At 36.8% G+C, this 15,075-nt stretch overlaps 1 protein-coding gene across 4 annotated transcripts in view; it reads right to left on the minus strand.

Moving 5' to 3' along the window:
- ITSN2 (intersectin 2) overlaps positions 1–15,075 on the minus strand; it is a 160,032-nt gene that overhangs the window by 126,720 nt on the left and 18,237 nt on the right. For all 4 annotated transcript variants that reach the window (XM_068563921.1, XM_068563920.1, XM_068563922.1 and 1 more), the window contains exon 2: positions 7,412–7,475. In XM_068563921.1, the coding sequence (XP_068420022.1) occupies positions 7,412–7,442 (31 nt within the window). In that variant the 5' untranslated portion in view covers positions 7,443–7,475. The remainder of the gene's footprint in view (positions 1–7,411; positions 7,476–15,075) is intronic.

Raw genomic sequence — 15,075 nt, forward strand, 5'->3', positions numbered from 1 at the left:
AAGATGCAAGAAATGTTTAACAAAGACCTGGAAGAATTAATGAACACCTAGAAGAATCAAAGAACAAACAAACAGAGATGAACAATACAATAACTGAAATGAAAAATACACTAGAAGGAATCAATAGCAGCAAAACTGAGGCAGAAGAACAGATAAGTGACCTGGAAGACAGAATGGTGGAATTCATTGCCGCAGAACAGAATAAAGAAAAAAGAATGAAAAGAAATGAAGACAGCCTAAGAGACCTCTGGGACAACATTAAATGCAACAACATTCGCATTATAGGGGTCCCAGAAGGAGAAGAGAGAGAGAAAGGACCAGAGAAAATATTTGAAGAGATTATAGTCAAAAACTTCCCTAACATGGGAAAGGAAATAGCCACCCAAGTCGAGGAAGTGCAGAGAGTCACAGGCAGGATAAACCCAAGGAGAAACATGCCGAGAGACATAGTAATCAAACTGACAAAAATTAAAGACAAAAAATAATTATTGAAAGCAACAAGGGAAAAACGACAACATACAAGGGAACTCCCATAAGGTTAACAGCTGATTTCTCAGCAGAAACTCTACAAGCCAGAAGGGAGTGACATGATATATTTAAAGTGATGAAAGGGAAGAACCTACAACCAAGATTACTCTACAAGGCAAGGATCTCATTCAGATTCAATGGAGAAATCAAAAGCTTTACAGTCAAGCAAAAGCTAAGAGAATTCAGCACCACCAAACCAGCGCTACAACAAATGATAAAGGAACTGCTCTAAGTGGGAAACACAAGAGAAGAAAAGGACCTACAAAAACAAATCCATAACAATTAAGAAAATGGTAACAGGAACATACATATCGATAATTACCTTAAACGTGAATGGATTAAATGCTCCAACCAAAAGACACAGGCTTGCTGAATGGATACAAAAACAAGACCCATATACATGCTGTCTACAAGAGACCCACTTCAGACCTAGGGACACATACAGACTGAAAGTGAGGGGATGGAAAAAGATATTCCATGCAAATGGAAATCAAAAGAAAGCTGGAGTAGCAATACTCATATCAGATAAAATAGACTTTAAAATAAAGAATGTTACAAGAGACAAGGAAGGACACTACATAATGATCCAGGGATCAATCCAAGAAGAAGATATAACAATTATAAATACATATGCACCCAACATAGGAGCACCTCAATACATAAGGCAACTGCTAACAGCTATAAAAGAGGAAATCGACAGTAACACAGTAATAGTGGGGGACTTCAACAGCTCACTTACACCAATGGACAGATCATCCAGACAGGAAATTAATAAGGAAACACAAGTTTTAAATGACACAATAGACCAGATAGACTTAATTGACATTTATAGGACATTCCATCCAAAAACAGCAGATTACACTTTCTTCTCAAATGCACATGGAACATTCTCCAGGAAAGGTCACATCTTGGACCACAAATCAAGCCTCAGTAAATTTAAGAAAATTGAAATCATATCACGCATCTTTGCTGACCACAGCACTATGGGATTAGAAATGAATTACAGGGAAAAAAATGTAAAAAACACAAACACATGGAGGCTAAACAATACGTTACTAAATAACCAAGAGATCACTGAAGAAATCAAAGAGGAAATCAAAAAATACCTAGAGACAAATTACAATGAAAACACGACGATCCAAAACCTGTAGGACGCAGCAAAAGTAGTTCTAAGAGGGAAGTTTAAAGCAATACAAGCCTACCTCAAGAAACAAGAAAAATCTCAAATAAACAATCTAACCTTACACCTAAAGTAACTAGAGAAAGAAGAACAAACAAAACCCAAAGTTAGCAGAAGGAAAGAAATCATAAAGATCAGAGCAGAAATAAATGAAACAGAAACAAAGGAAACAACAGCAAAGATCAATAAAACTAAAAGCTGGTTCTTTGAGAAGATAAACAAAATTGATAAACCATTAGCCAGACTCATCAAGAAAAAGAGGGAGAGGACTCAAATCAATAAAATTAGAAATGAAAAAGGAGAAGTTACAACAGATACCGCAGAAATACAAAGCATCCTAAGAGACTACTACAAGCAACTCTATGCCAATAAAATGGACAACCTGGAAGAAATGGACAAATTCTTAGAAAGGTATAACCTTCCAAAACTAGACCAGGAAGAAATAGAAAATATGAACAGACCAATCACAAGTAATGAAATTGAAACTGTGATTAAAAATCTTCCAACAAACAAAAGTCCAGGACCAGATGGCTTCACAGGTGAACTCTATCAAACATTTAGAGAAGAGCTAACACCCATCCTTCTCAAACTCTTCCAAAAAATTGCAGAGGAAGGAACACTCCCAAACTCATTCTATGAGGCCACCATCACCCTGATACCAAAACCAGACAAAGACACTACAAAAAAAGAAAATTACAGACCAATATCACTGATGAATATAGATGCAAAAATCCTCAACAAAATACTAGCAAACAGAATCCAACAACACATTAAAAGGATCATACACCACGATCAAGTGGGATTTATCCCAGGGATGCAAGGATTCTTCAATATACGCAAATCAATCAATGTGATACACCATATTAACAAACTAAAGAAGAAAAACCATATGATCATCTCAATAGATGCAGAAAAAGCTTTTGACAAAATTCAACACCCATTTATGATAAAAACTCTCCAGAAAATGGGCATAGAGGGAACCTACCTCAACATAATAAAGGCCACATACGACAAACCCACAGCAAACATCATTCTCAATGGTGAAAAATTGAAAGCATTTCCTCTAAGATCAGGAACAAGACAAGGATGTCCACTCTCACCACTATTATTCAACATAGTTTTGGAAGTCCTAGCCATGGCAATCAGAGAAGAAAAAGAAATAAAAGGAATACAAATTGAAAAGAAGTAAAACTGTCACTGTTTGCAGATGACATGATACTATACATAGAGAATCCTAAAGATGCCACCAGAAAACTACTAGAGCTAATGAATGAATCTGGTAAAGTTGCAGGATACAAAATTAATGCACAGAAATCTCTTGCATTCCTATATACTAATGATGAAAAATCTGAAAGAGAAATTAAGGAAACACTCCCATTTACCATTGCAACAAAAAGAATAAAATACCTAGGAATAAACCTACCTAGGGAGACAAAAGACCTGTATGCAGAAAACTATAAGACACTGATGAAAGAAATTAAAGATGATACAGAGATGGAGAGATATACCATGTTCCTGGATTATAAGAATCAATATTGTGAAAATGACTATACTACCCAAAGCAATCTACAGATTCAATGCAATCCCTATCAAATTTCCAATGGCATTTTTTACAGAAATAGAACAAAAAATCTTAAAATTTGTATGGAGACACAAAGACCCCGAATAGCCAAAGCAGTCCTGAGGGAAAAAAACAGAGCTGGAGCAATCAGACTACCTGACTTCAGACTATACTACAAAGCTACAGTAATCAAGACAATATGGTACTGGCACAAAAATAGAAATATAGATCAATGGAGCAGGATAGAAAGCCCAGAGGTAAACCCACACACCTATGGTCAACTAATCTATGACAAAGGAGGCAAGGATATACAATGGAGAAAAGACAGTGTCTTCAATAAATGGTGTTGGGAAAACTGGACAGCTACATGTAAATGAATGAAATTAGAACACTCCCTAACACCATACACAAAAATAAACTCAAAATGGATTAGAGACCTAAATGTTAAGACCGGACTCTATAAAAGTCTTAGAGGAAAACATAGGAAGAACACTCTTTGACATAAATCACAGCAAGATCTTTTTTGATCCACCTCCTAGAGTAATGGAAATAAAAACAAAAATAAACAAATGGGACCTAATGAAAGTTAAAAGCTTTTGCACAGCAAAGGAAACTACAAATAAGACAAAAAGACAACCCTCAGAATGGGAGAAAATATTTGCAAACGAACCAACGGACAAAGGATTAATCTCCAAAATACATAAATAGCTCATGCAGCTCAATCTTAAAAAAACAAACGGGCTTCCCTGGTGGCGCAGTGGTTGAGCATCTGCCTGCCAATGCAGGGGATACGGGTTCGAGCCCTGGTCTGGGAAGATCCCACATGCTGCGGAGCAACTAGGCCCGTGAGCCACAACTACTGAGCCTGTGCGTCTGGAGCCTGTGATCCACAACAAGAGAGGCCGCGATAGTGAGTGGCCCGCGCACCACGATGAAGAGTGGCCCCCCCTTGCCGCAACTAGAGAAAGCCCTCGCACAGAAACGAAGACCCAGCACAGCCATAAATAAATAAATAAATAAATAAAACTCTGTAACCATTTAAAAAACAAAAACAAAAAACCCAATCCAAAAATGGGCAGAAGACCTAAATAGACATTTCTCCAAAGAAGACATACAGATGGCCAAGAAGCACATGAAAAGCTGCTCAACTAATTATTAGAGAAATGCAAATCAAAACTACAATGAGGTATCACCTTACACCATTAGAATGGGCATCATCAGAAAATCTACAAACAACAAATGCTGGAGAGGGTGTGGAGAAAAGGGAACCCTCTTGCACTGTTGGTGGGAATGTAAATTGATACAGCCACTATAGAACAGTATGGAGGTTCCTTAAAAAACTAAAAATAGAATTACCATATGGCTCAGCAATCTCACTACTGGGCATATACCCAGAGAAAACCATAATTCAAAAAGACACACGCACCCCAGTGTTCACTGCAGCAGTATTTACAATAGCCAGGTCATGGAAGCAACCTAAATGCCCATCGACAGATGAATGGATAAAGAAGATGTGGTACATGTGTACAATTGAATATTACTCAGCCATAAAAAGGAACGAAATTGGGTCATTTGTTGAGACGTGGATGGATCTAGAGACTGTCATACAGAGTGAAGTAAGTCAGAAAGAGAAAAACAAATATCGTATATTAACGCATATATGTGGAACCTAGAAAAATGGTACAGATGAACCGGTTTGCAGGGCAGAAATAGAGACACAGCTGTAGAGAACAAACGTATGGACAACAAGGGGGGAAAGTGGCGGGGGTGGTGGTGGTGGGATGAATTGGGAGATTGGGATTGACATACATACACTAATATGTATAAAATGCATAACTAATAAGAACCTGCTGTATAAAAAAATACAATTAAATTAAAAAAAAAAGTTTAAAAAAATTACTATCTTGGGCTTCCCTGATGGCGCAGTGGTTGAGACTCCGCCTGCCAATGCAGGGGACACAGGTTCGAGCCCTGGTCTGGGAAGATCCCACATGCCGTGGAGTGGCTGGGCCCGTGAGCCATAATTACTGAGCCTGCGCATCTGGAGCCTGTGTTCCGCAACAAGAGAGGCCGTGATAGTAAGAGGCCCGCGCACCGCAATGAAGAGTGGCCCCCGCTTGCCACAACTAGAGAAAGCCCTCGCACAGAAACGAAGACCCAACACAGCCATAAATAAATAAAAATTAAAAAAATAAAAAAGATATCTTATTCCATAATTAAAAAAAAAAATTACTATCTTTATTCCTATATACTACTCCTAAATTAACTTTACAACATTTTAGACAATTATTCAAGTAATCTTTTTTTTGTTATTGAACATCATTTGTTTCCAATATTTTATGTATAATGCAATGAGCTACAAAGTGATCCGTAAATGTTCAGAGAATGGAAAAAAAAAACAAAATGAAGAAAGACCAGGTCTGTACTGATTTCTTTCATGTTCATTTTGTTTATAAACCTGCTTAACATGTTGGTTGAAGTTTATAACTAAACAATGTGTTTACAGCAAACTCCTTTGCATGGGGCATAGAAATCCTCAAATTTGAGTAGAGCACATTACTACTACAATTATTACCCTGACTCTAAACTTAACATTTATCACTCATTATGGAAGAAAAATTAATTTCAAAAAATTATCCATGGCCTCAAATAATCTTTATAATCCCATACCATTTAGAGAGAAGGACAAAGGCTCACATGTGAAAAGGCAAAAAACAACAAAACCCTTACCTCAAGTCCATCCTTAAATGACAGAATCCTACACACATCTGAATTTATTTTTACGTTTTATGCAAATAATTCATTTTTCTAAAACTTTTCTAAATCTCACAAGGTCAATCCTGAGTCTTAAAACTTTTAGATATACAACATACATTTTCTTTATTAACAATGTACTGATTTGGGCTTCCCTGGTGGCGCAGTGGTTAAGAATCCGCCTGCCAATGCAGGGGACACGGGTTCGAGCCCTGGTCCTGGAAGATCCCACATGCCGCAGAGCAACTAAGCCCGTGTGCCACACTACTGAGCCTGTGTTCTAGAGCCCACGAGCCACAACTACTGAGCCCACGTGCCACAACTACTGAAGCCTGCTTGCCTAGAGCCCGTACTCTGCAACAAGAAAAGCCACCACAATGAGAAGCCTGCGCACCGCAACGAAGACCCAACGAAGCCAAAAATAAATAAATAAATAAATTTAAAACAACAACAACAACAAAAAACAATGTACTGATCTGGCCCTATGAGTGAGAACATTTTTTTTTTTTTTTTAATGTAACTGATCAAATACTAGATGGTAACATTAACACAATCCCTTTGTGAAGGTGGTGGAATTACTGGTGATTTTTTCCTCTTTTTTTCCTTCTAGTGTTCTTTACTATTACGGTTTTCAATTCAAGTGTTAAAGAGTTATTGACTGGACCCTCTATTTCTTTATATTTTTAATTAGCTAATAAAATTTACCTCAAAATTAAGAACTCAGCATCTCTGATTTGTTTAGTGATTTAAAAATATAATGCATATTCTCAATGATAAATGACATACACAGTAACAAGACCTATTAAGGGTAATTAATGTGTATCTGGGAAATAAAGCTAGAATCAGAAAAAAAAACTTTAAAAACTTTTTATTATTGCAATTACCTAAACATTTTCCTCTAATATGTTTCCTATTAAACAACTGGGTATAGGCATACATAATCCTTTATAAAAGGGAAAACGAACCAATTTTATATGTATATTAATAATTGAATATTTACTGGTTTAATCAGTTTACAATCATCTCATGCTATCAAAAACACCTTTAATATTCTCCACTTATGGCACTAAGCTTTTCGTCCTCCAGTTTTACGCATTGAACACAATGTTTGTTTAGGTTATCCTTAACTGCTCAAAGGCAAGCCACCACATTCCAGATGATACTGCAGAACATGCTTATACTGAGCCGTGGGATTTACTGCATAATATTCTAATAGAAGATACATGCAGTGTTCTGAAATAAACTATCTAAATACTTTCAACAAGAATACTTTAAGTTTTTCATTTATAAGTTTAAGGAAAAATAACTAAATGGATATTTTATAACCTCTACCAAAGAAAAAAAATCTCATAACCTCTTTATCTTGCCACAAGCACGAAGCTACTTACCATTCATAGCTGTGGGAAACTGAGCCATCATGGTCCTGAATTTTCCTTGCTAGCACTCAGCCATCTACAACATGAAAACATTGTGCCATTAATAACACAACAAGGGCAGATTGCAGCTTAGTGCTTCCGCTAAGGAGTAGGAATGTCTGTCCCCTTCAGCTCACACTTCCAACAAAAAACAATGCAGGGCTTCGGCTGCTGCCGAACACAGAATTTACATTTGGGGAAGGGTAGGAGATTTTGTTGGGTAATGGTGCTGCCTTTAAAATAAAACTATTTAATAGAAAAACAGTCATATTTAATAGCAAATACTTAATAGAGAAACCTTTGGCATGAACCAATTTTGTAGAAATTAACTTGGGAAAGAGGAGGGTTGTTACAACTAGGCTAGAATTTATTTCAAAGAAATCAACTCTATAAATTAATTGCACAATAACATGGAAATCCATAATACTCTTCTTCTTCAAAAAAAATCCCCAAACAAGAAAAATATCCAAAATAAATGTAGCATAGCTGTAATTAAGTTCTACAGGTTTATAAAAATGGACTAAAAGTAACTATTAAAACATGTATGTTGGGCTTCCCTGGTGGCACAGTGGTTAAGAATCCCCCTGCCAGTGCAGGGGACATGGGTTTGAGCCCTGGTGCGGGAAGATCCCACATGCCGCAGTGCGCGGGCTTCTCATTTAAATATTAACATTTTTAGAAGCCTGAGGAAAAATGTTTGCACAAGCCATCTGAACAAAGAAGGCATAAAGAGTTGCATGTCGTGGTGGAAGGTGTCACCAGAGAAGTTGGCTGACTAGCTGCCAAGAAGTGTTACAAGGTACCATATCATAGTGAATGCAGTGTGCTCAAGGAGAAAGATGACTGTACCAGTATGACCACCAAGGTAAGTCACGAAAAAACTGGTATATAAATCCAGTTTGTTCATTTACAACGATAAATTTAATGGCTAAGAGAACAAACAGCAGCTTTTCTTCCTATAAAGCAAACAATCATCTACTAAATTTTGGCCAGATCATTGCGTGGTGAGCAAAGGGATTTAACTGTGATTAAAATGCTTAACGATATCAGGCATCAGCAGTCTGACACATCTACCTACACAACAGGGTAAGCAAGGACTGGGCAGCAGGGATGAGCAAACCCCCAAAATGCTTGGAATGGCACTGCCAGTTTTAGTCTTCTGACTCCCAGCTTTTCTGTATGTTACCATGATATACCACCCTCCCTCTCAAAGTGCACATTCTTTTTTTAAGCTTCACTGCAATGGAACTTTAAACCTTTTACAACACTTAGACTTCACCTGTCACTACACTCTTCTTAGGTAGGAGGAAATTTTACCCATGTACCAGTTAGTTTTCTTCACTCCTTTCTCAAAAGGTAATGTTAACTCCAGGTTTGGAGTTGCTTACTATACAGAAAAATAATACCTAAACTATGGTGGGGTGGTCAAGAACTCCTAGAGGAGGTACTGTGTAGAACTTCAACAGGTGAGTAAGAATTAGTTATAACTATAATGTTAAGAACCTTGTACTTGAACCTGCGGCTGACAAGTTTTAAAAGGTTTTAAGGAGGGACACAGTCATATTTCACTTAAAATAAGACACTCAATTGTGAAGAAAAGGCCAAGACTGCATCGGGGAGATCAGTTAGAATATCTGGCACAGATGAGAATGCTATCTGGCACCTGATCTAGAACAGTGGCCTCAGGAAGAGAGGAGAAGGGATGAACTGGAGAAGCAATGAAGTGTTTAAAGCAGGTGGAACTCAGGGACTCTTTAGACATAAGAGATCATGGAGAAAAAGGAAGCAAAGAGACGACTCCCAGAATGATACTCTGTGAGACTGGGTGAAGCGTGGTGTCACCAGCTAAATAAAGTGAACACAGAAGGAAATTTCATAAATCAAGTTTTGATTACAACTTCCTCAACTATAGAAATTCTACAAACAAGTATAACACTTTTACCTCCCCAATTTTAAATTATTACAAGTAATGTTAAACCAAAATAAGCCAAATCTTGCAAAGAAACTACTGACTTAAGATATGCAGTAGCTAGGACCCCTATTTTATTAGGAGAGAATTTTTTCCCCCAAATTTTATTTTTTTTAATTTATTTTTTTAGGCAAAATATACTTTAATATATCTGAAAATACAGTTAACAATAATTGCTACCATAAGTATAACTTTTAAAAAGATTTCCTTGACTCCTTTTTGTTCTAATCTTCATTCTGCTTGATTAATTTGTAATTGCAAACTATTAACTTTGTACTCTAATATGTTTACTGCATCCACTTTTTTAAAATTAATGTTATTGGAGTATAGTTGCTTTACAATGTTGTGTTAGTTTCTACTGTACAGCAAAGTGAATCAGCTATACGTATACATATGCCCCCTCTTTTTTGGATTTCCTTCCCATTTAGGTCACCACACAGCACTGGATAGAGTTCCCTGAGCTATACAGTAGGTTCTCATTAGTTATCTACTTTATACATAGTATAAACAGTGTATGTATGTCAATCCCAATCTCCCAATTCATCCCACACCCCCCTCCTGAGATTTTTTAAATGTGGGAGAAATCCTCCAAAAGCATTACCTACAATGCATTTTATAACTGCATAAAAGCATGTGCATTTCCAAAGATAGCTTAAAGAAAAAGCACAGGCTTACAAAAGACAAATAAGGAATAGGATCCCACAGTCACAAAGCCTTTATCAGTTAGACCTAGGTCTAAAACTTACAGATCATCTATCTAGAACCTCTAGCTAGTCATCATGTACTCTGTGAATACAACAGAATGCCACGTAACAAATGCTCAATAATCACAGGTATAATCCTGAAATAAAACCAAAGAAATGAATCAAATAATGTGAGGGGCAGGGAGGGCAAATCCTCTTAGGGAAGCTGAAGGTACTGGTATTACAGAATATTCTTCACCTGGTACATGGGATTTAGCCACCCATGCACGCCGGTACCACATTATAACATGTATGTACGTAGGTTACATCTGATTGACTGTGGTAACATCTGAATATGGTAGCATAATTTGTTGGAATCAATAAGCTTCTTTTTTAAACTTTTATATATGCTATATTTAGGAATTTTTAATGCAAAATATTACATTATCTTTGCCCAACTGTATCTGGATTGTTCAGATGACTTTTTAAAAATTTATTTATATATATGTTTGTATGTGTATATATATTTCAGATTATTTTCCATTATAGGTTATTACAAGATATTGAATATAGTTCCCTGTATTATACAGTAAATCCTTGTTGCTTATCTATTTTATGTATAGTAGTTTGTATCTGTTAATCCCATACTCCTAATTTATCCCTCCCCACTCCCTTTCCCCTTTGGTAGCCATAAGTTTGTTTTCTGTCTGAGTCTGTTTCTCTTCAGTATATAGATTCATTTGTATTATTTTTTTAGATTCCACATATAAGTGATATAATATTTGTCTTTCTCTGCCTGACTTACTTCATTTAGTATGATATTCTCTTGGTCCATCCATAGAACCATTAAGCTTTTAAAGTCTACCATTTCATATCTGTTATGTTTATACCAATTCTCTCTGGCCTGTTGTAGAATAATTACTTCACGCTTAACAATTCTAATCTATATTTGCAGAGAAATAATAGTAACTGAAAATTTGAAAAATACAACAGATACATTTGATGTTTTTTAAAAAAATCAACATTTTTACATTATGTAATCATAAAAGTTACTATTTACTAAGTGCTTACTATCAATGCAGTACACTTTATTAATTATCTATCTGTCTTGTTCAATAGTCATTGAGAATCTAAAATATTTCAGGTTCTATACAAGGAGCTTCACACACAGGAGCTTGTAGACTAGTCTAACAGGTGCCAGACAATGCTAGGTACCTTTGATAATACTAATAATCCTCACAATATCCCTGGAGGACAGAGATACTGTACTCATTTCACACTTGAAGAAACTGAACTATTAAATTACTTGCCAAAATTTAGTAAGTGATGAAGCCAGGATGCAATCCTAAACCTGTCTAATTCTAAAGCCCATGAACTTCCCATGGACTTTATCTGCCTTTTCCTCTCTTAAATGGGGATAATAATTAATGCTGAGTGGGTCACAGGTTCCTGAAAGCAGCAGATCGACTTCCTCTTGCTACATTTCTAAGGGAAAGAAACACAAGCCAGAGACGCCCTCCAACACTTAGGTCTACAGCAATCACATACATAAATTAGGGAGTGTTAAATTATTTCTTACCTCTTGGTATAACCCTCTGAGAGGAAGAAAAGGATAATCAGCATCTCCCCAGTTACAGGGCTGATGTCTGTTTCAGGCATGTGTGATTGAAGTCAGCATCCAATAAACACCTCTCTCTACTCCTTAAAGGGGGTAACATGTAATGATCGGCAATCTTGGCAGTTTGCAGTTATCATATAATCTGAACACTGTGCTAATTATCAATGGTTTTAGAATATTTATGTGGAGATTTTCCTGCTCATAAGTGGAGAACAGACATTGTTACCTTTTTAGAAACCAAGAAAATATGTGTGGTAGATAGCAGGCATAAGGCAAAGACCACTGCTTCAATTTAATATAATCCAAATGCAATTTGGAGAATGTGGTAAATATATTCATACTAAGGCAGAGAAAAGTAGAAATGCTTGAATAGGAGTAGGAAATCCTTCTTCTACAAAGGGTCAGTAAGACCCAGAAGGAAAAAAAATTGTAGCCATTATAAATAAAAAGTAGTTCAATTAAGGTTGGATTTGTTTAGAAGCACAGAATCATAAGGAAACAATTACAGTAATTATTTAGTCTAAAACCCTCAATTTTCAAGATGGGAAAACTAAAAGACTTCTATGAGCTCAAATAGCTAGTCAGTAGCAAAACTGGTCCTAGAAACCACATTTCTTATGTCCAATGCTTTGTTTTTAAGTTTCCCAACTGCCTGATTATATCACCTGGGACATTTTCTAGTTCTACAGATTCCCAGGCCCATCACCGGGAGATTGTGACTCAGTAAGTGGGTCATTACATTAATTAGGGCATGAACCTCCTAAAATGGTCTTCCTGCCTTCCACAGAGCTACTACTTTTTTCCACAACATCCACTGATGCCCTTCTACTTAAATTCCCCCACTGATTACAAGTTAAAGCCCAAACTTCTTAGTATGAAATATGGCACCCTTCAAAATCCCACCCCAATCTACTTTACCACACGCATGTCTAGACACTTCCCCTAGATTCAGATGTCCTAACTACACCAACCTTTCCTTGAAGCAGAGAGGTTTTTTTCACTCCCCTATTCCTTTGTAAAGAGCTGTTCCCTCTGTCACGTTCACCACACTTTCTTCTCATTCTTCAACTCCCAACTCAAATGTCACCTCTTCTTTGGAAGACTTCTGTCCTCTCAGGTAGTTAGTCACTATCTCCTAGGTATGCCCATAACACTGTTCATGCCACAATAACTTCATTTATCATACTGTATCCCAATTTCACATGTTGCCTGTTTCACTTGTTCTGGACACAGACCATTTTTATTTACCTCTATGCCTAGTGCCTAAACCAGATCTACTTGCTAAACAAATGAACTGGGCAAATGAATAAGATGGTTGAGATATAGGGGAAAAAAAAAGAAAGCGAGGGAGGCATGGAGAAAGGTAGTATTGAATTGAATACGTATGTAGAAAAGAAACTGGTAAGAAAGCAGAGCAGGCTCCAAACTACTTCCTTGAAATCCTGCAGGCATCGGAGCTGTGGATTTTAAACCAAATTGTTCCTTGCAACATGGCCCTTCTGTAACTTGTTTATTTTTTTTCTTGTAAGTACACTTTTAGAGATAAAGGTTTATTTCCCATTGAATTCTAAAGGCTTTTTATTGGGATGAGGAGAAAGGCTTGGGTTTTTCAATTATACTTTGAATTATGTTGGTTGAATGCTGATTAGTGTAAATAATTTGACTGAAGGTCTGACATTCAAACGCAAGATAATCAAGTTCCTGAAGGCATATCTTGTAAAACTTTCTCCAGTGCCTCCTCCACTTCATGTGCTACATACATAAAAGGCAACTCTCCAAACTTGCTGGTTAGTTTGGAAAAAATGTTCTTTCCCCATCTGATTCCCAAGGAGATCAAGGTCAGTTCCACGAGAGAATGATTAAAGCAAAATACCTACTTCTTTATAGTTCTCGCAGTAATATGAAACTTACAGAGTACATATATTCTCCATACCTGTTCCCCATCTATCTATTCATTCATTTTTTCTTTCATCCACATATTTATTCATCAAACATGAATAGTCACAGAAGTCATGACTAAGCCATTAGTTTTGGCAGTCTGTTGTGAGTAGTGTTCCAGTATGGTGAGCTGGCTGTAAAAGTCAAGTTGAAGTAGATTAGGCAGTAAACGGGAGGTGAAATGTAGGTGACTCAAGACGTATGTTGTTAAGGGAAGGGGAAAAACGGGTGGGAGGAGAGATAAGAGGCTTTAGGAAAGAGGAAAGATTATAAGGGTTTACTTTTTAGATGGGAGAACAAAACTACTTTTAGAGGAAGAGGGAGAGATTTAATTTTGAAAAGGGAAAAGGAAAGGAGGTTACCTAACAAAAGTCTGGGTCCAGAGAAAGTGGAAGTTGACAGCTCTAGAGTATAAAGTTAGACTCTGGGACAGAACAAAAGACAGGAAAAGTGGTAAGGATGAATATATGTAAGTTTGGAAGCAGAGGAAAAAGAAGTTGAGAAAATGAGAAAGTAAAGCTTTTCTTTGGGCCCAGACAGGAGTTCAAAGGGACAATAGTCCCAGGCCCCCAGGTGCCTAAACACAAATTTCTGTCTACAGGCCAAAAAAGAGAGGGTCACATGCAAATCAGTTCCCATGAATCAACCAGACATGTGCATTTCAAATTAGCTCATGCCTTATACATCAAAACATTTGTTAAATGAATGAATGTGGGGAAAAAATTTCTAGGCAGAGGTAATAGTACATGCAAAAGCAGAGGGAAGAGTGTGGTCTGGGAAAATAGGCGGCAGCTTATTCATATGAAATACTGAAGAGCTAACAACAATGCAAGGAACTGTAACAATAGCTGTAAAAATAAGTATTGCATCAATACTTAGCTAATACGAACCATAGAAATGATCCCTGAACGTATAGTCTTAATACCTAGCTAAAACAAATGTAAATCAGCACAACCTTTCTGGAAAGGAATTTGGAAACATATTTATAGGCTGCCTTATTACAAAAAGAATTAAAGCCCCCACAAAAATACAAAACACATTTAAGTAACTGAAGTAATATAGAAAATAAATGATCACTGTACTTCAAACTTTTGCATATGTTTGACATTTTTCATAATAAAAGTTGAAAAAGAAAACCAGCTTTTGACCTTCATGCATCTGACTTGACCACTGGCTCTCCTCCTTCACTGCTGTCCCCTACAATCACCAGAGTAATTCCTTGACTGCTTTAACACCTAGCTCACTATCTACTCTCCAGCATTATTCCCAAAATAATTCTTGGTGATGTCAATATTCACACAGATGATCCTGCCCATATCTTGGCCTCTAAGTCTTTGACCTCCTTTGTTCCAAAAATCTTACCCTCCATCTTATCTTAGCCATCTACTCCCAGGTCACACCCTAGGCCTTGTTATTACCAATAACTGTA

The sequence above is a fragment of the Eschrichtius robustus genome, chromosome 15 (genome assembly GCF_028021215.1).
Source record: "Eschrichtius robustus isolate mEscRob2 chromosome 15, mEscRob2.pri, whole genome shotgun sequence".
Classification (NCBI taxonomy): Eukaryota; Metazoa; Chordata; class Mammalia; order Artiodactyla; family Eschrichtiidae; genus Eschrichtius; species Eschrichtius robustus.